The sequence below is a fragment of the Rhipicephalus microplus genome, chromosome 7 (genome assembly GCF_043290135.1).
Source record: "Rhipicephalus microplus isolate Deutch F79 chromosome 7, USDA_Rmic, whole genome shotgun sequence".
NCBI classification, from domain to species: domain Eukaryota; kingdom Metazoa; phylum Arthropoda; class Arachnida; order Ixodida; family Ixodidae; genus Rhipicephalus; species Rhipicephalus microplus.
The window spans coordinates 140,104,647-140,131,225 of NC_134706.1; the positions used below are offsets into that span (position 1 = coordinate 140,104,647).

At 43.5% G+C, this 26,579-nt stretch overlaps 1 protein-coding gene across 1 annotated transcript in view; it reads right to left on the reverse strand.

Annotated features, from left to right (window-relative positions):
* Positions 1-2,417: 2,417 nt before the first annotated feature.
* Positions 2,418-26,579, reverse strand: part of LOC119179042 (transmembrane channel-like protein 6) — a 77,127-nt gene continuing 52,965 nt past the window's right edge. The window contains exons 11-18 of the mRNA XM_075869797.1: positions 22,196-22,338; positions 21,500-21,563; positions 17,810-18,018; positions 14,529-14,732; positions 7,999-8,172; positions 6,607-6,685; positions 4,746-4,827; positions 2,418-2,679 (exon numbers count right to left, since the gene is read on the reverse strand). Coding sequence (XP_075725912.1) covers positions 2,504-2,679; positions 4,746-4,827; positions 6,607-6,685; positions 7,999-8,172; positions 14,529-14,732; positions 17,810-18,018; positions 21,500-21,563; positions 22,196-22,338 — 1,131 coding nt within the window. The 3' untranslated portion in view covers positions 2,418-2,503. The remainder of the gene's footprint in view (positions 2,680-4,745; positions 4,828-6,606; positions 6,686-7,998; positions 8,173-14,528; positions 14,733-17,809; positions 18,019-21,499; positions 21,564-22,195; positions 22,339-26,579) is intronic.

The following is a 26,579-nucleotide window of genomic DNA, read 5'->3' on the forward strand; positions in this document are numbered from 1 at the left end:
AAAAAAATTTGTAAGATATTTGCACTTCAGCAGTACCTTCTCAATTAAAGAAGCTACTACTTCTTCATATTAAGCTTCAATAGAAGACTTGCGAAACAGAGAACTCTGTTGAGCATTGCTGACCAGCTCAAGCTCCTGTTATAAGAAGTTCAAAAATTCCCCCCCCCCCCTCCCCAAAAAAAAGGAGCTCTACATTGGACTTTTTCGAAAGAGATCTACGTTGCCGAGCACTGCCGTCAGCTGCGTCAGACATTTCACCGAGTGCGCCATTTTGTGTGTGCAGGGAACCCTTCAACGACATCTGTGTGTCAGGGGCGTGCCATTGCTTGGCTTAGCACAGAACAGTCTTTGTTTCTCCCTTCAATATACATCAACTGATTTCAAACAAAAAAGAAGCATGATAACTCTGCCTTGTACAGTTTGCAATACATTTGATACATCAGGAAAGCATTTAACTACTAAGATACAAATACACTTTCTAAATATATATATCAATACAGAAAAATACAGATACTCAAAAGTATCTCTAAGGTACTACCGTGATACTCTTGTTGTGTTGCGATACTGCTCAGTCCTACATACATATATGCATGCAGTTTCTCACAATAATACCTTGAGGGAAATTTAGTGCCACCGACTACGCGAGTTTTCCATTATAGGAATGATGGTATATGTTCAGTGTTCTATAGTAGATCTGTCTACTGTGTCCCAAATTTGGCGTCGGGGGTCCTTTAATTTGAATACGAGCTTATAAAATTTAGGTAAAATAATATAAATAATTTCTTAGCGCTATGGAAGACAATCTGTATCAAACAAACACTAACGAAGGTAACATAACATAGCAAGACATATATAAAAATTTTCACACAATGCTCTAAAGGGCGTTGAATTTCACCTCGCTTAGCAACTCCCCAAGAGAGTCTGGCACACACAGTACATACGCGTTTTCTCGATGGAACAGGGTAGCCACCATTGAGCGAGTTACACTGCCAACATTGGGTGATGTTTCGGTAGCTTTTTGGTCGCGTACAACGGAGATGGTTTCAGTTTCAGAGAACACCGTGTAAAGCATGCAGTTTTTCATCAATCAGAACTTCATCAGTAATGGTTAAATGAGTGAGTGATGCTACGAATGTCCACAACATCTACTTGAAGTGAGGTGCAGTTAGAGACTGGAAAAAAAAAAATCCAGTAATCGCCAAGGAACACAAAAACTTCTTAACAGAACTACGTTCAATCTTTTTCTACAGGCCATTGTCCACATTTGCTAAATATAGACCACTTAGCACTCGTGTAATGGCAGACTTAAAACACACACCTTGCAAATACACTTGTCTATTCCAAATTAAAATGGTTGACTTTAAATATGAAGATGAAAGATCTGTGAATCCACTAATATTGATCTCAGTTCATTTTAAAAAGCTATGCTTCTGTACTTGTCAATAGCTGCCTCAACGCTGCACAGTATACTCACACCTGTGAAAGTGAATAATACAAAATTTTCAAAATGCACTGATGTTACCCAAAGTCTGGTTGTCTAAAAAACTTACCTCATCAGAATTAAGGGCAAAAGGATCATTACATAGCAGCCTGTTTAAGTTTTCTTTTAACAACAATGACAGTGCTTTTTGCCAAGACTCGCTTGCTGAAATGGTGACCCTTGATGCAAGTTTGTGAGTTTTAGCATTGAAGAAAACGCTCCAGTGATCACTTTCGCTAGTACTAATGGCTTTTACTAAATCAGCAAGGTTCATAGTATCGCTCAAGTTTTTTGCTTGCGCTCTCAAATTTTTTAGCAGCAAATCTGGATGCCCATCAAAAACAGCCAGAAGAGCTTTACTGGCTTTTTATATGAAAATACTGTGAGAAAGCACACAAAATCCTCCATCTGCTGTGAGTAGGGAAAAAGATTTGTCAATCCATAACGAAGCACCATTCTTTACACTTCAGATTTGAAGCCGTTACGATTCAAGACATCTACACTTCTGGCAACAGAATGAATCTTCACTCCGAATTTTCAAGATGATGGGAAGCATTTATCTGCTATTATCATACGCTTTTAAGTAACTGAATTCATGAGAAAAAATACTCTGATAAATTGTAGTAAGTCAGTGCTGTGTGTTTTCCCTTCCTGTGTCCTCATTGTTACTTGCACATTGTGTTTCATTATGTTTAGGCATTAGTACTGCATATGTTGCATTCATAAGAAAGCTGCCTTTCATGTAGAACGCATGCACAGAGCATCGGCTGCTGAATACAAAATGCGCTTCTTTTATGCACAAAACACTGATAGAAATATAACGCGTGCAGCAATAAAAGACGCCTCATTTGCTAATGTAGAATGGGCCCCTACGGGCGCTGCCTCAGATGAATCCACCACTCCTTCGAAGACAATGAACACATCGACTAACATCATATGTGATTGCACAACCATAACGTAATAAGTTTATTTCACACGATAAATTCTTTGGCCCAACGGCATTAGTGGTGGCCTCTGTGTCTGCTATTTGGAAAGGTACTGGAAGCCTTGCTGATGCTGGGGTCGGGGCAGGCTGCCAAAAGTACGCTGGGGGGAACCCTCGGTTGAGCTGCCCCCGGCTACGCTTCCTCCGCCGCCTGTACGTCGTCGCAAAGTGTCTAAGGGTGTCAGGTCACCGCTGGCACCCTGACGTTTCCGTGCTGAAGACAAGTTGAAGAATTACATTATTTTACTTATGTCCCTTTCCAATCCAAATTTTTTTAGGGTAGAACAAAACTTTTTGATATTTTTTTTTCTGGTGTAGAGACCATTGAAAAGCATACAAAAGAAAATTAAGAAGACTAATAGCATCTTCGGCTTAGGAGCTCTGGCACCAAGATTGTGGAAGGAAAGTTACGTCAAACGCCACCCGAGTTTCACGCCCTGCTACGGGCCAGACGAACGTGTGAACAACAACGCTCGAATCCACGACAGCAGCGTCGTCTGTGAGAGATACCATTCAGCAGATGACAATTTCCAGCATCCTGTTTGTACTCGGAATAAAATAGCAAACGACAGAAAACCATACACTGAGAGACATTTGTGAGATGCTACATTTTCAGTGGGTGCGCGTCTGTTCTCCAGGTGGTTGTGCTGCATCAGTATTGCACCAACTCGACGAGGGTTATGGTAATTTTTGCATAGTCTTCAGTGGCCAGTGAAATCGTGGCAACAAAAGTAGCCTTGTGCGAGTACGCTCGGACAATGTGGGCCCACGTATGTTTTCCGTCCCGTCCGACCATAGAGTTTCATACAATAATACCTAGAGAGAAATCTGGCGCTGTGATCGCGTACCTCCATGGAAATTATGGGACGTACGTACATGCTTCGGATTGGATAGGGTTAGCTAACGAACTGTCTACAGACTTTTTTCTAGTTTCAGTTTCGTTTTTCGCGCAGCGCCGGTAGTGGGATGCGGTGAAAAGCACTGAAGTAGCGCCATTGTTGTTCAAAGAGGCTTAAGACCACTAGGTCTGAAATTTGCTGCGACGTTGAAGCTTTAAAAGTCGTATCTGACAGTTTAAACGAAGCATCGTGCACTCACTGCTAAGCATAGATGTAGCATCTCATGCCAGTGCAGGAAATCGCATCGTGTTTATGTTTTTTCACGAGCGCATCTTGCCTAAACTCTTTTGAATCAACTGCAAAACTACCGGGAAGCTAACTAGATGCACCGTCATGCTCCTCTGACTCGACTTCATAACGAAACAAGATGCGCGTTGTGGGCAGATCACTTAAACAGACGCACCTGGCATCGCAGCAGACGAAACTTTAGTGTTTCTCACTTGATACTGTACTGTTAGTTCTATAAATAGATAATGCCTACTTTCCAGATAAAAACATGCATGTTCGTCTTCAAGTGTTGTAAAAAATAATTCATTGAATCTTTATGCCAAATCTGGAATGCAATGACCGAGCATTGCATACTCTGGTAATTCAATTTGCCCAGGTTTCACTTTTGCCCCCTGGTCACAAAATCATTTGCAATAAAGTTGTACAAATGAATACAGCAAGTTTCAACTAAATATAGCATCATAACACTTTGTTTTACGCTTGTAAAAAAAAAAGCATTTTGAATCTCAGGAACGTAATCCATTCGAAGTGGATCCGAAGCCTGTCTTTCCCATAGATACCACAGGGGTACAAGCCCCGCTGAAGGAGCTCACCTAGACACTAGCGCCAGATTCCCCTCCGGGTATTATTGTACTATGAAACTCGACGTCCGATTGTGTTCTGTGGCAAAGCCAGCTGTAAATTACGCCTGAAATTATAGAACGTCACCGCGTCGTCTCCCAGCGCGGGCAGGCCGATGGGATTGCACCGTGTTCCATTGTTGATTTACGCAATGCCGCTGTGGCATGCACTGTGTGTAGCCGGCCTAGCCAAACATGCGGCAGTGCATGCGTGGTGCCCAGACGAGCGTACGGCACCACACGAATGAACAGAAAATGCCACCGGTGTTGCCAGCCGAAAATGCCACATGTTTTAGCACGAGAACCATTAGTCTTCACTTTTCCTCGTCTCCTTGTCGTCCTAGTTTTCTTCTACGCAGTGTACCTCCATCATAAAGCACCAACTGGCTCCAATTGTCCACTTTGAGTAGACATGCTCTTTTGTCAGTTCGTAGCTTACCTTCCGACTTTTGCACCACCAAGAAACTACAACACAATTGAAAAAGAAAAAAAATGCTGCCTTTGCAAAAGCTTGCACACAACCCGACACTCACCAGTGCCAAACTTTAGAGCAGCCATCTTCTGCTCCATTGCTTTTTCAAAGAGCTGTAGCAGAAACACCTTATCCTTCCCTTCCTGTTTAAAAGAAAAAAAAAAAAGGTGAACAATATCTTCAGTCTTGGGTAATTATAAGTTTCAGTAGTCATCGAAGTCGTACAATTTGCGCGACAGCGGAGCAGACTCCCTTCACAAGAAAGTTCAAGGCTTTCAAATATTTACATGGGCAGTTTCTCTTTATTTCGCACAACTAAAGAGTAATTAGTCTTGATATAGCATCAAACCCACCGAATTTTCAAGGAAACAACTCACTTAAAGGGCCACTCACCAGGCCTTATACTGAATTTTAGTTAGACAGTGGAAGCTGTTGGGTGTCCGATGAGGAACAATTTCCACAAAAATTTTTCGAATCGGTTCATCACGAGCGGAGAAAACAAGTTTTTTGAAGCGGCGCGAAACGAGGATGAAAGGAGGCAAGCTCGAAACCCTTGCCGCTCCTCCGCATAGCCTTTGCAAGCCAAATCTCTTTCCCACCCTCTCCAGCATCCGACCATGAGGTGATGTGCAAATAACGTGCCCAAACAAGTCCAACCCTTGAGCATGTGAGCAGCGTTTTTTTGTTGACCAGCATTATTTTGTGGTCTTCTGCCTGTTTCTGCGGGATTGTTTGGAAACGCTGGCTTAGACGCGATAGAGTAGATGAGCACAATGAGTGCGCGACCGCATAGGAGTGTTCCACGGCGGTCGTTTGTTCTATGCGCTGACCGCGGGGACACGAACGCATGCGAAATACTGACACATTGGCCCCGCATCTCGTAGCATTTCACGGGAAAAAATGAAAGAAAAACGTGCACAATTTTTATTGCGTCTCAGTATTGATTTCGTTTTATTAATTGCTTAAAGCAACACATACATAAACAATGCATGTTGCGTTAAATAATTTTTGCCATGTCACGTGGTATACTGTTGACAACGTGAGAGCAGAGTCGTATACGTAGAAGACCAATGTCTTGCATAGCTGCGTATGTAGGGCCATTCCTACGCCCACGTCATGCCCCCATTCTCTAGGCGTGCGCCGGTAGAGGGAAGAGGGAGCAGCGTTCATCTTGTAATTTGACCCATTTCCGCTGCACGTAGCGTTGAAATTTTGGCAGACGTGATGATGAACGCCTCGTCTACGCATTGCGCTTGTCAGCTGAAAATTGTCAAACCTGGTGAGTGGCCCTTTAAGGCTTCTTCATGGCCTCTAAGCAAACTTACATATGTCCAGATCTGTGCACGTGTAAGCACGGACATCGTAAGACTGCAAATTTACGTGCATGACTTTGCATGCCTAGGCATAAGACTGTGGTACAATCCTGCATGAAAACCTATACATATTGATACTACTGTCCAGCGGTAAGACAACACACATCTTCAAGTAATACTTCCAATGTGTAGACGTAAGAATGTAATACAAGTCTACGTAAATCTATAAAACAAGACTGTAGTACAGAAATCTCGACTAAAATTTTTTTCATATTGAAGTAAGATTGTAGTGAAAGTTTGCATATAAGTCTACACGTGAACAACTTCAATTAAATAAAAAGAGAGAGTAGTATGCAAGGACCTATTGGCATAGGTCTGGGAAAAAAATTGGAGCTCACTCGGACTCACTTAACGAATATAATCAGGGCTCCCTTGGACAAAAATTTTCCTCCCCGGATTCAACCAGAGTCAAGCTCGCCAAAAAATTACTCCCCTCAACTCACTCAGACTCACATTAACGGACAGTCCGAGCGAGTGGACTCATGAGTGAGTTTGCCGACCTGTGCCAGTTTCTAAAATAAATACAGGGCCACCGAAAAGTGCACATACCATAATGAGCTGCTCACGGAGCAGAGACACCATCTCGGCATGGGCACGGGCCAGGGCTCGCATGTAGTAAACACCCAGGCTGCGTGCAAACAAATACACACACACGTGGGTTCCGTTAACTTCTCTCAGCTGTGAAAGTGCAGACTTGGTCTGTCTAAACACAAGGGAGTTACATGCACGTCCACGGCAACACTTCACAAACTGTGCACCCATCTCAGCATCATGCATCCCTTGAATAAAGGAAATGACATGCCATCATAAAATTAGTTCTTATTTTTTTGCACAAGTGAGTCAAAGCCCTCCTAATGCTAAAGGAGGGAAACGAGCAAGTGTCGCGGTGTTTCGAATAACTTACACTAAATCTTGTTACAACGATGTCAAGGAGGGAGTCGAAATTGCAAAGTGAAGTACTTCTTTATACTGAACATTTATTTACAGCGAAGTTCATTATATTAAGGTTCAACAGTACTCTACAACTTCATGTTGATAGAACGCCATGTAGTATAACCACAATTTAGCGAAAAGTGTTTATCCACAATTCTATTACAACAAATTATTACTGCAGTCGCAAAGAAAGGCTGAGTGACTTGCCATTTTCGAAAATGCATAAATCAAAACTAGATTTGTGCAAATGTTAAAACACTTCGAATAAATATTATATGATTTCGCATCGTTTCAAACTTAAATTAGTGAAAACTTCGACATATTCTAAATGAGAAAGTATTGACAAATCCACATATAACCTCCTGCAAAGCTAGTTTCACTGCATCATAAGAAGCTATGCCGTGAATACAGCCAATCAGAAAAAGTGCGCACTTGCGCACTAAAACAAAGCCTCACTTAAACGTTGAATGAACCCTCACACCCTTATCGTATTTCACTTTCCTTGCCTTGTCCTAGTGTGATCTTGAGCTCATTCTTATCATGCCTAACAAAGAAAAAGGAGCTCTCAGGTTTTCTTATCTCCATTCATTCATAGCGGCCGTCTCGCTCTGGCAGACTTGGTGTCTTCAAGTAGTACGCGAGGGATTATTGGTCAGCAGCCAGCTCGTAATAAGTTCACGTGCTAAGTAATGCAAAACAGAGAGAAAACGTGTTGCACACTCGTCCTGGCTACAGGTGGCACTGACTGACGCTCTCACGTTGAATGCACACACATACCTTATAAAGCGGACAGAGGATAGCTGCCGTGATATCTCAGTTGGTAGAGCATCGGACACATTATTCAAAGGTCGCAGGTTCGGTCCCTGCTAGCTGAAAGTTATCCTTCCGTCCACTTTTCTTTCTACACATTTACCTTACACTTACTAATGATAAAATCTCCTACACTTTCCTTGGCATCATTGTCTGTTCTCGTGAATAATATTAAACTGTCCTGTTGCGACACCTCACCTGAGCAGCACAATGCCGAGGAAGAAAGAGAAGGGAGATAGCAGGTACTGGAACACACGGCTGGTCTCCGTCTGCTCCGCAGTGGACCACCCTTCAAGGTCAAACAGGGCCAGGAAGGCTGTGTATGTCGTCTCCAGCCCTTTGAACGGACCACACACCTTCGACGGTTGGATGCTGCATGCCCAGCCCAAGAGAGCATGTCATGCATTGTGTGCAGTCTTACACAGGCGGCCATACTTGACAATTTGGCAATAGCCACGTAATCCCGAGAAAAGAAGCAAATGTCAAATACATAAGGATAGCCACTTTGTGAGTCTTCTACTATACGTGAACAACCACTTAACCAAGCAAATCAAACCAGTTCTAGAATCTGAACAATCTGTGAAATATGTAGCAGACAGAACAGTCGACTCAGACTTTAGAATTCAGACAGACGTTTAATAGCGTCCGCATAAACTCGGAACGTAAAGATTGTAGTGTACACGTATCCCGAAGAAGTACGACCACTAGCACGGGTTCAGTCTTATTGAGCCGCAGTGCACGCGTTCACCGTCGCCGTGGTGAGAACACGGTACTGCTCAAGGTCGCAACACTTTACTGCCTGCGGTAAGACGAAAAACGCAGTACAAAGCCCGTAGAAACAGGGGCGCCGGGAAATCAAATGAGCTTATCCACACCCTGGCCCAGGGTGAGAAGTACAACACAAGGTGCCGCAAGCACGTCTCTGTGAGCAAAAGTGATTCACGGGGACACTGGGACAAAACGGCCCGGTCGCTCTAGCGACGGCAAAAACTCCGCTCGCGTTCGCTTTTGAGAGGTACGGGTTGGCGTAGTTTGACCCTACACTAGGAGACCGCGCCGCTCTTCGGCCTAGCATTGGGAAGGGGGGGGGGGGGGGCGACAAAAGGTATGCGTTCGCAGCGGGCGCAGGACGCCGTTGGCGAAGTCCAAACAAGCTCCAAACAAAGGGAGCCGACAAACGGAAAAAAAATGCGTGCTTACCCCATGTCGTCCCAGAGAGCTTTTCTGTCACTTCTGACGCGTGCGAAACGTCCCGAGAGACTTTGCGCACGGCGCCACAGTCGACATCTGCTAGCGGGTGAGAGGGGTTAAACGTCACTCCCCGCTCCCCCAGTGCGGCAGACCGCGGAGAAGGGGAGTCATGTTGGGACATGAGAACAGAGAAAGAGGCGGCAAAGCCCGCGCAAAGGCGGCCGGCTAGCCTCAATACCCACAAGATGGCTTCCTCTTCTTCCTAGAACAAGCTCAGAAGCTCGTTGGCATGCAGTTTCTCTTATTCTTCAAGTGGGATAAGCGCGGTAAATTCAACACAATCAATGCAAATTTGATACAAGGCAGTGGAACATCACTGCATTTGCAATGCTCTTCGTATTAATCAATAGGCACGAACCCAACAAAACATCCCAGTAGTTTAATTAGAGAGGTGCACTCAAATGTCATTATAACAGTCCTATCTGCCTTGTAAAAGTAAAAATACTTTGTTTTATGTGAAAATTTCTTATAAACTATATTTTGTAACAGTCTATCTACGGCCAAGCTATTCTTCACTTACTTCGTTATAACCGATAATTCATTATATCTGAATCGGTTATATCGGCATTTGAGTGTATAACTAGGCTCATGATGGTCATCTTACGATCGATAGTTTTTGGCTCTCGTTTATTCTTCAATATTTTCTCAGATGCTGTGTTTGTCTTCCAAGGATTCGTTGGAATAAACTAGTCATTTACAAACCAAGAAAACATAACTGTGCCTGCCCTTCATCTGTGAAAAAGTAATTCTAGATGGTTCACTGGAAGTGCTCTTTCTTAGCTAATGTAAGTACAGTAGAAATTTGACCACACAATTACAGGTGATCCAAATTTTTATATATGAATTTCAAGGTTGTTTCGGTGCGAACTACGTTATATTAGATCCACACTGATTCAGGGTTATACGAATAATTTGTCAAGCCACTGCAGATAATACTGCCACATTCCTTATTTAGGTTTTGTTATCAATCCGTTACACTGTTAGTAATTCTCAGCACACACCATGCCTACAATGTTTGAAAAGCTTCAGGACTGTAGTAGATTGTTTAGCTGAAATCATTCCCACTTCATGAAAATGACAGATTATCCTGAAACCTACGTGGCCATTAGCGCCAATGCTAGAATATTGGATAGCACATGTATAAACGCCGACGTGTCTCCCTCGTTGACAGTTTTTCGACGGCTGACACTCTTTTCACTGCTGCCAGTGCCTTGTTGTGATCTGACTTTACTTTTACGTGGCCACTGGTTCGGCCAAATTAGTAATTTCATCTGACCATCCAGTCTGCTCCCTTCGTCCGCATCACGACCCTAAGACAATAGAAATGTGCGACTGACCGCTGCACGTAAGTGGCATGTGAGAGGAAGGCCTGTTCACACCTGGCCTTGAAGAAAGCGAATGCAGTACCACTCACCCAAATTTTCCTCGTTTAGCCACCTAAGGTGCTGGAAAACCATGCTGCCATGAGAAAATCAGTCGGAGACCAATTTGTTTTGCCACGTGAAAGCGGATCACATTTATCTTCATTGTTTTGGCCGCACAAGCTCAAACCACACGCTGTAAACAATTGGCCGCAATTTGAACATGGCAGAAAAGTTGTCTGCGGAGGCTCGCATTGGTTCAATGGCAACAAAGCTGATGGCCTCGACAAGGACGCGTTCATCAAAAGTCTGGTTTGGATTTCAATCACTGAGAACACAGGAAGTAGAAGACAGTGCTGCAGCAGTGAACCAGCATGCCCCAAGGTGCCTCCCCTTTCGCAGCCAGCTAAATCCACCACCGCTGCTACTGCGCCCATTCGTGTTGTTTCTGCTGGCATATCTCTAGAGACAACATTTGAAAAGGTGCAAACTGTTAGGTTTATGCGAATAGTGAATTTTAGACGTTTCAAGCAACTGGAAATTTTGGTGGAATAATTTCCAATCGAATTCAAATAGAATATATATTGCATAGTATAAAGAAATAGGAGCATATTTGTCATGACCAAGTTAACCTGTACAATATTTTTTAAAACTTGAAACAAGGCCTCTGAAATGTCATTTTCTTTGAATAGTAGTAGGATTTGACTTTCCGTAGAATGCAAGTGATAGCCTGTAAAATGTTATATTTTAACGAGCTTTTATACTGGAAAAATGAATAAATGTGAGGGTAATAGCTTTATTTAACCTTGAAGTGGGGCTTTGCGGCAGTGCCAATTTCTCCTAGATACAGTCGAATCTCATTATTTCGAACACGCTTAATTCGAACTTCCGGTTAATTCGAACTCACGATGAGATCCCGTCAAAGCTATGTGTATTCCAATGGGCGAAAATGCCCAGTAATTCGAACGCCCAAGCAAATCCGACGGTTAATTCGAACACTGTGCTCTGAAAATGCTCTCAGCACCTCGCCCGATCCCGCGGGGGCACCTGCGACACCTCAACCCTGCCCGCGAAAGAAATGAAAAGGAACGAAAAGGCTGCGGTGGAATGCCTGCTCTCTCTCAAATGCTGATCTGCGACGCGCCCGTGTGACGCTTCTTCCTTTTTCCATCCCTGCCACGTAAACACCCTCCTCCTTCCAACGCTGCGCGCGAAGAGAGAGGAAAAAAAAAAAAAAAAAGAAAGCCCTTGCTGGGTTGAATGAATGTATGGTTAAAGGAAAGGAAAAAGGCACTATCTTCTGCAGCCCTTGCCCCTTGCAGGAGCACGGCTCTGCGCCTTGAGGGGGGGGGGGGGGTCTCTCACGCGCCCATGCCATGCTTCCCCGTTTCCTTTCCCTGCCACCTAACCCTTCTCTTTTCAACGATGTGCGCGAAGAGAGCAAAAAAAAAAAAAAAAAGCTGCCATGGAGTGTTGGTTTTTTCTCAAATACCAATCTGTTTCTCTGCGCGTGGAGACGCTCCTCCTTTTTTGTCACGTGCTGGCCAAGCTGGGGCTGCGTATCAAAGAGCGGGAGGCTCCGCTCTTTGTTACGCCGCTCCGCCGGCGCTTGACATTTCCGCGCGCAACTTCTCTTGCCAGGAGAATTCTGAAGCCGAAGTAGAAATGCTTTGCAAGCTGCGTGCGAAATTGATTGACTCGCTGCAAAGCAAACTTGTACAGATGTGCATCACCGCTTACTTCAATTAATAATGGGTGTTCTGTGATTTATGAAGAAATGTAAGTCTTCTGAAACTTCCCCCCCATGTGTTAGCTCAATGCACATGCGCCACTGCATGGAGAGCCCTCCGTTTATTTAGCTTTCATTAATTCAAACAAATTTTCGGGCCCCTTCGAGTTCGAATTGTCGAGATTTGACTGTACATTTTTTCACGGCTCAGCACTATACTATTGCAATGAAACCACTTTTAAAAAACTTACATGCAAACTATTATACGCCTGCACAGGTGCTTTCACGACTTATCACCCCTCTACTGCAGTGAAACCCTCTTTAGAAAATGTTGTATGCAGACTAATACGCACTTATTCGTTCATCTCGAATAATTCGCAATTTTCAATAACCTGAATTCGGTTTTAGCAAATTTGAGTATCGCATTATCTATTCAAATATTCGCACAAGCCTACAAACAGTTTCTTTTCAGTGCTCTGCATGCATAACTAGAACTCCACGAATTTTAATGCTTCGTGAATGGGCAAAATGGAGTGATTTCTCAAGTGTCAAAGGCGGCGGCGGCATGTTTGTACGAGGGGCAGAATGAATGTGAACATTTTTAATGTGTGTGGGCATGGTTTGCTGGCCACTCTGGCATTTTTTTCATTTTCCCTTTGTTTCTGAAATGTGAATGCTCCAGGACCATTTTTTTTTCTTTTCGTGTTGACTTAAGAATGCGGTTTTCCGACTGTTCAGGCAACAAAGCGACTGAATTTGCAGTGAGTTTGGCCACTTTCTTTCCCTTTGAGGCCAAGTGTGAATGGGTCTTAAGAACCAGCATTATGACTGAAGAGACCACAGCATGGTTTTATTCCTTTCAGGCAGCTTGAGAGACAACAAAGGTATAAAGTTCAAAAGAACACCATGGTTTTTTCAGCAACAAGTTGTTAACCCCAATAAAGTTCTTGTTCGTATTTATTATCAGCTTTAACTTGCTTTGGTTCACACGAATTCGGGATGAAAAGAATATTTTGCATGCTCCCTACGAATTCGTATCATCAAGACTCAACTGTGCCGTGCATATTAAGCACCAACATTACGTTTGGCTGAGCAGCAGTGTCGGAAATCTTTGGCCAAATTTACCATCACGTTCAAGTGCCCTATCTAGAGCCATCGACACATACACGTGTCTGTATAGGAAAGTCAACTATCTGAAACACTGAGCAAGTGTTTGATGTCATGAAAATGACAAAGTGGTATTGAATGAAGCATTTATGCAAATTCGATGTAAAAGGGACAGCGACGATTGTGCGTGAAGTAAAATTTTTTTTCTTAACTTATACTCAATTGCATGATAAAACCTATAAGATGAAGCATTTCATGAAATTCCAAGCTTCTCTTTCAATCAATGCTATATCACTACCTCCATTATCGCAAGTTGTTCATTAAATTGTTGCTTAGGTTACTTACAAGATCTTAAAGTTTACTTATTTATTAAAGTGCACAAGTGATATTACCTCATATCTAGGTGATATGATTACACCACAGCAGTAGAATATTCAATGAAATAAAGAATAGAAAATAAATATGTCAACTTACTTCGTAGTGCCAAAGCATTTGTTACATCCAAGTTTGCTACACAATACTTCAACTGTTTTCCTGTTGAATTAATTCTCATTTTTGAAAAATACATGCAACCCAGCATCCTTTGTATGATAAGCAATCACTGTAGAAGTAGATTTCTATGTGAACACCAATTTGTTGAAATATGTGGGAAGGGCCATAGAGTATCTGAAAATTAACTAGAGGGAACTCCGGCACTGCAATCGTTCAGCCACCATGGGAATGAAGAGTAGTACACTCAATCCTTGATGTAACAAACACAGATAGAATGAAATATCGGTTATAACGAAGTAAATGAAAAATAGCCTTGCAATAGATACAGTGCTAGGAATGACCTTTATAATAAACTTACATATATAATGAACTTTTCTTCTTTCTAGATGTACCTCTATTGTAATGAGATTTGAGGGCACACAAATTTGCTTAACCGTCGTGCTTGTCGGTTTCAAATGCACTTGTGTCTTTGTTTAGCTGTGTTTCGTTTTTGTTTTTTCTAATAAAAATAATGAACAGCTGTGAACTTCATGACTGGATTTGAATTGGTGGGCCTAAAGAGATCAAGGCGGTGAAGCGCAACTGTTGAACATTCACCGCTTGTCGCCTCGTGACAAAGCAGCTTCATGACACACGAAGCCAAAACGGAGCTCATGAAGACTAAACAAATCAATGCACTGCCCATTATTCCCATGCAGGCTGAAGTGCCACGTGTTACAGCTCCCATAGAAACTAGTGCCAGAGTTCCCTCTAGTGTATTTATGGGAAACTCCATGGAAACTCTGTACCTGAGCAGGGAGTATCCCAGGGCGCCCGTGGCCAGCACAAAGCTGAGGAAGGTGAGAGCCAGGAAGACGGTCTGGGCGTGCACAGCTCGCCAGGGCCGCACCGATGGCTGCGTGCACATGACGCTCACCCGCTTGACGTAGAATGTCAGCACCAGCTTGACACAGCCCACCAAGGGGAGCAGCGGGCAGTAGAATATGCCCGCCCTGCGTTATTTGAAAGCACGAACGACAAGAAATATTACCGAAGGAAAGTGTAAATTTAACGGTTAGTTTTTTATTTTTTAGGCACAATATTAATGAGAGCTGACGAGCAACAATGCCAAAGAAAGTATAGTGAATGTCATTGGAAGTAATTGTAATGAAAATATGAAGAAATCGCTCATAAGTTATCTTTTCGTTCCCTTTTACATTATTAGTTAAGATAACATCCTTTACCCTTTCCTTGACATTATTGTCTGTGAATTCTCATTAACAAAATTATCAAATATTACTAAAAACAAAAAATTTCAATGACTCGTGTTTCGTTAAGCACAGCAATAATTAGAGCTGACAGACGAGAAAGCCAAAAAAAGTATAGGGGATGTTACTTCTTGTAATTGTGATTAGTGTGAAGAAAGTGAAGTGAATGAAAAGATAAGTTGCCCAGATACATTATTCGAAGCTCAAGGGTTTGGTCCTTGCCAGTGGCAAGTTATCTTTCTGTCCACTTCACTTTCTTCACATTTACACCATAATGGCTACAAATAACATTCCCTATACTTTCTTTGGCTTTCTCGTCTGTCAGTCCTAATAAGACAATCGTGACATATTTAATAGCAGTGTATGAATAGAAACATTAAATATTTTGATTGGATTATTTCAATATTAGATACCACTCATAAGGCCCTTTTAACAATTTGAAATATTCCAACACCATAAAATTTTATAATATGCACTGAAACAAGCACAAAGGATTGCATGTCTGCGCTAAATATAGCAAAATTTCATGCGCAAGAAAACTAGTTTCAGTCTGCACATATCACAGAAACTGTTGGCACATGTACAAAACGTGCTTAGAAATGCAAAACAACGCCCTTAAAGGTAAAGGCTGGGGTATGGTAACACTACTTTCTGTCACTTCTCATTTCTTTTTGATCATGTAACTTTATAGACTGCCGGAGGGAGATTACAGTACAATTTAATTGATACATTTCTGAAAAAAAAAAAAGCAATGCAGAAAATAAACATACGATCTGGGAAAACTAAAGAGCTGAATCATAAGATCCAAACATGGTTAATTTAGTTTTCGCGACTGCGAGTGTAGGTGTTCGGAGATCGTATTAATGGGACCCTGAAACGGTTTTCAAATTTTTGTAAGCATTCACGCTACAGCATCATCAAACCATTTGCACCATACATTTAGCGACATGCCATGTACCAAAGTTGCTATGGATGATTGTATCATACCTTTCTGACCTCTGTCCTGCCTTCTGAACTCATGAGACACCCTGGCATCACTAGCAGTCGCAGAGCTCTCATTAGCGCACTCGATGATTGGAGCTTCGGCCACTCTAGACCCCCCGAGACTGTATGCTGACAGCTTGCGCGCTATCTCGGAGGCCATCAGGCAATGCGCCCGGCAGCATACACAACGTCTGGCTACAAAAATGAACATCGTAGTGTGGTTCATATATGCTCCCACAGGTGCCGCCACCCTACCAGCCGATCTTACTTCTGCGCATTTCACAGCCAATTAGATCAGCAGCCTCAGTGACGTTGCGTTACCAGAGCACGTCAATTTGCACATTGTGCGGTTGAAAATTCATTTGATGGGGTCGCAGTCATCTGCAGTGATTCGCAGCTTTAAAGCACTGTAGCAAGTTACACAGTTTTTGCAGAGAGCTCAAATTGGTCTGTAAATGAGCCTTAGGACTTGGTCTACTGGCCCAATGTATTTGTACAAGATCGCCAAAACCGTTTCAGGATCCCTTTATAAGCAGGAACATATAAATCAGGGAATTGGTAAAGTGAGCACACAGTGTGTGGTTACAGTGCTGCTCAGACCACAGACCACCAGAATATGACAAGTAGTGATTACTACAGAGCAGAATCACTGAAGTACTTTTAAGGTTGCCCTTCAAGTGGCCATGGCCAAAAAAAGAGGAAAAAGGGGAAGGCAATAGTGCAAGGGAGCACCCATCAACCCTGTCATGAGTTCTCCGCACGAAAACGACAGCAGCAGCTGAGAGCATGGGTGGCCAGTGTTCATAACCCTGTAGGTAATCTATGGCAAAGGCCAAGCCAGACGAGATGGCTGATTACCATGCTCAGTGTTCCCACAACCTTAGTCTTAGCAGTTGTTTTAACTCAAGAGTTTTGGAAAGGCCTTGTAGTGAGGGGCAATGCAACGCAGATTCAGCAGGTGTGACAAATTTAGTTCGGAAAATACATTTCAGTGATTCTCAAAGCTTGCACTGCTGGGAGCTCCCCATTCCCAATCCAATGCTCTCAATTTGGGCTAGACTGGTCATCCAGTTTGCGAATTACAACATTTCGAATCACAGATCCTACAGTAATAAGTGAGCGAATCAACAAACAAAAAGGTAACTATGGAGGGAACTTTGTATAGGCTTTGATTGATATGTGGGGTTTAACGTCCCAAAACCACCGTATGATTATGAGAGATGCCGTAGTGGAGGGCTCCGGAAATTTCGACCACCTGGGGTTATTTAACGTGCACCCAAATTAGAGCACACGGGCCTACAGCATTTTCGCCTCCATCGAAAATGCAGCCGCTGCAGCTGGAATTCGATACCGCAACCTGTGGGTCAGCAGCCGAGTACTTAGCCATTAGACCACCGCGGCGAGGCCTCATATAGGCTTGGTCGTTGTTTATCATACTCGTGCAAGAAGGACAGAAAGGCATCTCTTTGATGATGATGGTCTGCTTCTGGCCAATCGCATGATTTAAAACTGAACATCCATAAACCGAACATGCACAGAATTTTGGCCCATAAGTGACCAGAGAATAGCAGACTTAATATAAGAAAAAAATCTATGGTATTAAATGCCAAAACCATAATATGATTACAAGAGAAAACACGCTGTAGTGGAGGACTCTAGAAATTTTGACCATCTGCTGTTCTTAAACACACACTGAAATTGCACGATACACAAGCCTTTACCAACTCGCCTCCATTGAAATGCAACCGTCGTGGCCAGGATCGAAACCACGACCTTTGGGTCAGCAACCAAGCACCTTAGTCGCTGTTCCACCAATGTGAACAGAATGGTGGACTCACCAGACGAGTGTCTGGGTGTAGATGAGATCCAGGGTGTTGTGCGCGATGTCCAGCTCGGGGGGCCCAACGCGTGGCGTTATGTGCTTGTAGACGACTGAGCGCAGGGACTCGCCCACACCAGTTGTCAGCAGCAGGACGAATGCAGTGTCCACCACCAGAAGCCGGTACAGCTCCTGGCCGAGCCGACTCTCCCAGCACTTGTCCTCGCGCTGAAAGAAGCAACGACGTGTATCGTGCAAAAATGGTATACAGTCAAGCCCACATATAACGGCCCCACTTAAAACAAACTTTCGCTTAAAACGAACAATCTCCGCGTGACCGCCAAAATACACATTGGTTCAATGACACAAAATCGCACTTACATCGAACGTCTCCGAGCGCCACTGATCTGTTACAGCGAACAGAGTCAGCAGTCTGCCGACTTCCCGGGAAACCAACTTCAACCACCGATCAGGCATCGGCGAGGTGCCCATACATTCTTATTGTTAAACACCGATTCTGCCTCCGCGCCCCTCTAATTGCTGCTCTCCCCAACCACTTTTTGTTATGCAACCCTCCAACCTTTGTTCCCCCCGCTCCTATAAGCACCCCGCATCACCAGACGAGGCCCGTGTTTTCACACTGCCACCGATCTTTCGAAGACTGGTCGGCCACGTACCCTGTTTTTGATCGCTGGTACTGTCGTTCGCGTCGCCGGCCTGGAGTGACCAGACCATTTGCCAACATCGTTGGCCACCGACTGTATCCGATAGCCTGCGTCTAGTGCACGCGCGTACGCAACCCCACCGACTCGTTTGCGATTCTTTTCGTGTTTAGGACTTGTTCTCGCTCACTTCGCACTCAACTCAGCATGCCTTCCGGGCGCGTGCGGAAGCGCGAAAACGGCTGTTAATTTGCGCGGAATGAATCGCTAAATATCGAAGTTCGTGAGGCCATGCAAACCCGCCGGCGCAACAAAACGATTTTTTGATCACGGCCGCCGATTCTTCGAACGCCGTCGCGCCCACCGAACGAGGCGGCCATGCTTTGACTTCTGCGCGAGCTGGCACTCTTTTTAAGTTTTTTTACGTGCGAGTTTCGCGGACCTTTCAAGCAAGCTACCCAACCTGCCTCCTTCCCGTGTGTTTTGGTTTTCAAGGTCGCCCTCTCTTTATCGCACGGAGAAAGGAATCTTTTGTTCCCCCATGCTTTATGGCAACTTCTTGCCCTTCTCTTGCAAGTCTGATCTCCTCTCTTAATCACAACCCCTTCGCCCGTCTCCATCACTCTGCGACGCCCGCCACTCTGGCTCGAATTAGTTTCGTTTTCCGACTGGAAACGCGCCCAGAGCTGTTCCACAAGTGTGCGCGTCTTGCTCACTTTTGGTGTGTGTGTGTGTGTGGTCATGGTGGCCGGCGGGAGGACTAGCACGCTTTTTCGTGCCGCTCAACAAAACGTCGAAAGTGTGACCGCTTCGCTTGAGCATAATCCGCGTGTTAGGTGCCACATTGCGGCGCGCTTGCTCATAGCTGTTGACCACCTGGCAGCCAACTTGCCGCTTCGGGCGTCCTGGTATTCAGCTGTGGAGATGGTGAATATTTCGTGGGCGGCGGTGACGACTACATGTCCGCGAAACTATTTTCGTGAGGCCGACTTCGTCGATCGTCGGGCCCGATGCCGAGCCTGAAGCTTCCGAACAGGACCACTGCGGCGGCGATTTGTGGCAGCGCGTCGTCGACTCCGACCTGGGAGAGCAGGTGGGACATCTGTTGCGATGGTTCAATTACGACCGATGATGATGCCGACACTGCGGAACCGTGTACGAATTGGGGCATTGTGAATGAAGTACATGGCGAGAGCGACTTGGAGGAATCTGATTGCGAGAACGACGAAGCTTTGGAGCCAGCGCCTCATGCAGCTTATGCCACGGGCCTCAACGAAGGAGCAGCCTGCCGTTTTAAATGAACTCGAGACTGCCCTTATCATTTCTAATCTTCGAAACACGTGCATCACGGCACTTTTTGGTGCAAAAAAAGTTTGTGTTTTCACTCGCAACTTTTTTAAAAGCTGTGTTTCATTTACTACGAACTTCGGGATACAGCGAACGGATGCCGCGTCACGCTCAGGTTCGTTATAAGCGGTCTTGACTGTATATTGGTAGCCACAAGATCGGTGGCAGTCTTAAACAAGCACACACCGCAAACATTTGTAGGTACAGTTGGAAAAAATGTAAAAAGGAACACTGAGACAACAGCATTTCTTGTAACGTGAACACGATTATGATGCAAGGATCGACTTTTGGTAGCAAAAATCTTGAAAAACCACTCTTGTTAAACTCGAATAAACAGAGCAGCTTAAAAAAGCCACAGTAGATGAACGTGACCGTCAAATATAACCTATTAGCACATGTCTTAAAGTTTCTTCAAATATTTAGATTTAAAGATACATCAGATGCTCAGCGACACGTCAGTATTTCCTCAGTTTAAAGCGTGCTGACGTGCTACTTGTAGCATTTTGCTTCTGTTCCACTCTGGACAAGCAACTCCCTTCCAGAAAAAAACAGTGCATGAAGCAATAGTTTTTCATACTTATTTGTAAGCTTCAGGTTTCTGTTCCAATTCAAGTTCACATTGGTGCAATTGTTCTGTGAACCCTGCTTTAGCTACTCTTTTAAGAATTCCGCCTGGTGTTTATTCTGCATAGCATTGGCTACTAAGTATATTACGGACAACCTATAAAATCACTACAACGTTTACCTCCAATCTAAACTCCTGTATCCCTCATTTTAAAAAACAAGAAAAAATACTTTTTATGTCTTTTTCAAACCTATAATAGCTCTTCATGATGTGCCATAAACTTCATGTTAAAAGACTGTCACATGCACTATTACAGTTTGTACAAACTTTCCCCTAAATATTCATGTTAAAGTGCTGCTTTTTATTTTCATCTTGTTTGCATACTGTGTATTGAGCAGCGTAATTATTTTTTACAAATCACACGCCTTCACTGGTTTAGCTTCCACAGTCAGACATGTGAATCCAGGGTAAAGCATCGTCGGGAGACATAAGAGTCTCCTTTTGCCTAACCTCAAGGACAAATTTCACATTGTGTATTTAAGTATGAAATAAACAAACTGAATTGAATTGAACTAAAAATCCTGTTACCCCCTCGTAGACCAATACTGAATATTGCCCGGCCAGGAATTTTCTTTTTTTTTTGGGGGGGGGAGGGGAGGAGTCATCTGTTGAAAGCCTTGAAAAAAATCTATTTTCTATTGATGTCCCCAAAAGAACACACCTTCATCCAAATTTCAGGAGAGTGAAGGGGGGAGGGAACCCCAACCCCCCATGGCTACGGGCCCATGCCCTGTGTTGTTCTTTGTTCCATACTGTGATCCCATAACCTTCTTTAAAAATGTGATCAAAAAAGTTTAGACTCGCATAATTGGCACACATAATAAATAATCAGTCGATATTATCCCGAAATGAACGCATGCCTAAAACATGTATGAAATGAAACAGACTACTAAAGGGCCTTTTCGTGTCCCATGCAGCTTACTTATTAGGCAGCCTTATTGCACAAGCCCCACTGCCGTGTTGCAAAGCACATACGAAAGCATGAGCGTAGAGAGTACGCGGGCGCAGCAAAGTGGCATTTTAAAAGTATGTTTTGCCAAGTCAATGTGCACTGCAAGTGAAGCGTGTTGCTCACCTGTTTGGAGGCCAGCCAGAAGTACATGAGCACACCCAGGAGAACCATTTTGGCCAGGGTCACCCTGGGAAGGAAAAGCCGTCATAGGAGAAACTTTATAATATTCACCTAGTATGAGAGTCTGAATTATTGTGAGTCAACTGTACTTTGACAACCTAGGTTTCTTCAATGTGCAACTAAATCTAATGAGCACATGAATGTTGTTGTATTTTGCGCTGCATCAAAATTCAGCCACTGTAAGTGTACATCAAAACTGCACCCTCGTGATTAGCAGAAAAAAAGCCATAGTTGCTTAGGTGGGTTCCATAGCGAACTCAGACAATAAAAGAAGGTAGAAGCGCGAACACGAATACACGAGATCAAGACAACACAGCATCACCATTTCTGTTGCCCTTGCGTCTGTGTTTGCACCCCTAGCTTCTTTGATTTATAACCCGCCAAAAAGGTCTAATGGCTATGGTGCTGGACTGCCGAAGCCCACATTTCAATGCAGGCAAAATGCTACAGGCTCATGTACTCAGACGTAGGGGTGTGTTGAAGCCCCAGGAGGTTAAAATTTCCAGAGCCCTTCGCAATGGCATGCCTCATAATAATATTGTGGTGATGGGGCGTAAAACCCTCATATTCAACTTCTTATGCGTGCTTTTATCATAAGGCGTTCCCAAATAACTCAACTTTCCGTGGTCCTGACCTTACCTGGTCAGGTTGAGGTACAGCCTGGTCTGGACTCGCTCGATGAACTCCAGCCGAGACAGGGCCAAGAACAGAGTGGGCAGCACAAAGCACAGCGTGCCCACCGTCAGGGACACCGTCATCTCGCCCAGCACAGGAACATCAGTCTGCACATGGGATTATAAGCATGCGCAGTGTTCAACATCAGTTCGAGGCACCACAGAATAGTGGCAACCTTTTCTTCTATTCTGTCCTGACTTTGGTTCCAGTCACACACACACACGCAAATAAGAAGAAAGAAGAAAAAAAAAAACTTCACTAGCACAAGCTAGATGACTTATATTTAAAATACCAGAGTAATTACACTGTCTAACAACTGAAATTTATTGAACAACGTTGAAAACACAAGAAACCAATGTCATACACGCACAAAATTCTAGGCTATGTGGAAATGTTTGGCAAGCATGTATACCTCACAATCAAGCAAACAAATGGAAGCCTCAGGTATGCTGAAGCACCATGATAAATGGGCTTGAGAACTTGGAAAAGCCTCCTTCATGACAATCATGCGTGATGGTGAATTCACCACCTGTTCAGCAGATTGTCAGGCACGCATGCTTGGATTTGGCTAACATGTGACAGGATTCCTGGTTACGTGGTGTTGCCACGTGACTAGGAATCATGGTAATGCCGTTCCGCTTTTCAGTGTGATCAGCTGTGTGCCAATAAATCTTTGGTGTTAGACAGCAATCGACCTGTGCACTTTTTTTTTTCGGTGTATTTCCGTCGTTTTCATGCAAACATTTTAAATGTAAGAATCAAATCCAACTCGCTCACCTGTCTACCTTACTACTACAGATGATTTTTTTCAGAAAAAACATAACTTAAAAATTTGAATTTTGCTCTAGTTCATTAGGATACCATGCACAGGAACTACAGGAAAGCACTTTTTCTATGCCAATATGCAACACAACTACACAGTTTCACAGAGGGAAACAGATATCCAGTACACTCACAGTAAACGAAACTTTCTCAAACAAAATTGCTGCTTAAGGGGAAATGCAGGTTGAAAAACATTCGAAAAAGGCGATTTTGTGTTTTCTTGTGTTTTGTATTGCTCCAAGCCTTCTCCTTAATATAATAAAAAATCAAAATTGAGAATCGACTAGAAGTTATAGAAAAATACAATTAAAGCACTCTCGATGGGTCGATAAAGTGTGAAATTACCCGATTTTCGCGCACGCGGCACTTCGCTCTTCGCTCTACGGCATTGCCGGTTCTTAAAATTTCGCGAGCATGTAAGCATAACCCTCTTCTCCCAGAGCCTACTTCGGCAGAGCAGCATTCACACTAAAAATACAAAAAAAAATTGTTTTTCAACTGCATTCTAGCATGGTGAGTGGGCCTTCGAAATCACGTGGAATGATCGGAGGCCTGCCATTGGTTGCGAGCATTCCGTCGCGCAGTCAGATGCGAGCGCTTTATTCGTTTTCCTGGTTTTGCCGAGACATCGACCGCCTGAGTTACTATTTTCGCGCCATGAATGCCAGCGAGAAACTCTACTTTCATTCACGGAAGTTCATTACCCGGCCCCAGTACAAGGGAAGGCGTCCCAAACGCAAGCAGTGAGCGCCGGCGAGAGGTTCGTCAGCTGCTAGGCCTAGCCGCAGCAGCAGCGACGCACCCAATTTGGATTGTTCGAGCTTGATTCCGTGTGTCGATGACTTCGTCAGTGCTTCAGAGTGAAAGATAAAGATGTTCGACGACAAAAGCAAGTGTCAGGACGAACGCAGAGCACATTTGTTTGTGAGACCGATGCGATGCAGAACCTCGTCAGCAGCGCAGTATGCCCCAACTGCGGGTGGTGCGAGCAGTCCATTCGAGTAATGGCAAGTAGACTACAAAGTAGACGATAAGTACTGGCATCACTTTTGGAACTCTAGCGCCGAAATGACGCATGTGCTGCAACTGTTGTTTCGCCCACGTACATGTCAAGCCGCGTGTATCTGTCATGCAGTGGAAGTGAGGAGAGGTCCGCCAGCGGCAGTGCACCGGACAGCTTCACTGTGAGTGTGAAGTCGGTGGTCGCACCGCATGCGATCGGCGTCGGACACGAGCAGCTTGTGCGCTTTTGTGCAATCATTGGTGTTCAAAAACCAATCCACCACAAGAACTACCATTGGCGAAAAAAAAAGAAGTGCATACCACCGCCGAAAACCTTGCACGAGCCCGAGAGCAACGACCCATCGCCGCAGTACCGAAAAAAAAAAAAAAAGCCCGTCGGGAAGAGGCAGCTTGCAGAGACTGTAAGGGTCCAATAGACTGTAAGGGTGCTGGATTATTCAAAAACTGTCAACTTTTTCGAGATAGCTTTGCTGACATTCTCTGTGATTTTCATGCAGATTGGTTGAAGAGTATTAAACATGTTTTTGAACTTTCAAACCTCTTTTTCTCAGTTCATTTTTCCGCATTTTTAGAGCTTGTGCACTATAATTTGTACGCTTTACGTAGTCAGATTACAATGAAACTTGGCATGCTTAAAGTTTAACATGTCTTGAATTCAAATAAGCAACTTTCAGAGGTTTCCAAAGCATATTCAACTAGGTAACTTCAGAAGCTAGTTCCATGAGTATGGTGAAACTCAAACTCAGCATTAGAATTTTTTTCTAGGCCAGCACACAAATGTTACACAATTTTTCTTTGCTTTATTGAAATCTGCAATTTATCAGGAGCAATATTTGCTATTTTTTAGAACTTTCTTGTGCTGACTATTGTTGCCTAAGCTTGCACAAAAATACAGCTTAGGCAACAATAGTAAGCACAAGAAAGTCTGCCAAAAATTAATTAATTGAGCCATTAAAAAAAGCAGATTTGAAAAGAGAAGCTTGAACTCCATAACTGGTGAAAAATTCACTGAACTGTCACAAATATCCAAAGAAAAAGTTTTTCGAGAAGCATCTCCCCTTAAAGATCATTGCGCCATAGGCCCAATTATCATGCCATTGGCTGATTTGAGCATGACGAGCTCTAGAGTTACGGGAGCCCCTGTAAAACGCTGCGGCGCGTCTGTGTGACTGCACTGAGAATCCATGCGAATAAAAAAAAATGAAAAAAAAACTGCTCAAGGTCACGAAGCGCCTGTGACATAACTTCTTTTTTCGTTCCCACCCTCCCTGCATAGCTCACAATGCTTTTATCGGGATGAAAGAAGAAAAAAAGTAATTGCAACGTGCGACAAATCTTTGTAACTTTGCTTGTACTGGATGTATTCTAAAGCTTTTGCGGCGGTCAACTAGGAGGCAATGAGATCCTTTAGTGAATTCATTCCACGACTAGTTGCAGAAGTGTTGCAAGGCTTATTTAACAGGAGTCTACTGTATGTTTCCATTTTGCAGTACCTACCTTCTCTGAAACTGTTCCCCTTTAAATATAAATGCTTTCAAGCTTGCCTTTGCTATCGTACAGTAGACTCGCGATGATTCAAGCTCTGATAATTTATACTTTCAATCAATTCAAACGAAATTCAATTTTTGATTGCCCTTCTATTTTTTCAAAGTATTCAAAAGCCTCTTATTTCAAACTCCATCATTCAGTTAATTCATACTTTCAGAGGTTACATACCAGAAACTATCTGCTACTGTCCCACTACTATTCGAAAATTTGGGAGATTGGGAGATGATTTAGACTCCAACCAAAAGTCTCTCAGTTCATACCCAAATCATCTCCCAGTTTCATACCCAACCAGACATACTTCTGTCGAATGTTTATATTGGAAAAATTGTGTGCTTATATAATCTTAACAGTCTAAAAATGAAAAATAGTGCCTCAGGCTTTCAGTGAAAAAGGCTTTGCTAGTAAACAAATGTTTGAAATGAAGCACAGGCAAGGTAAACCATGATGCTTCTCAACTGGTATAGAGAGCTTTGTGCTAAAGGCACATATAGCAAAGAAGCAGTTGGCCATTCACAATTTCTTTAAAAGGTTTGATCAGCAGTAAATGGCCAATGAACTTGTGGACCTTAGACGTTTGCTTTCTGTTCATTGCATGCAGTTAGAATTTAAGAACACTTAAAAAAATTCTAAATGTGATAAAATCAATGCTTTATTATAATGTGTGGTGTCAACTCACCCAGAGCCATACATATGAGAACTTCTGATAATTAAATGTTCTTGATAATTCAAACTAAATTCAGATATCCTTCCGAGTTTGAATAAAAAAGAGTTGATTGCAGTTCCATTTGCTGGGAAAATTTAGTGAAATTCTTTTTGAGTTATCGAAATCAGACCAGTAATTAAAGAAACAGTTTGAAGCGATTCCCATTTACCAAGAATATGTTGCGTGTTGAAGCAAACATTAATGAGCCCTTCAACCACCTAGAGGTCGGAGCATAGTGATGGCATTGCCCCA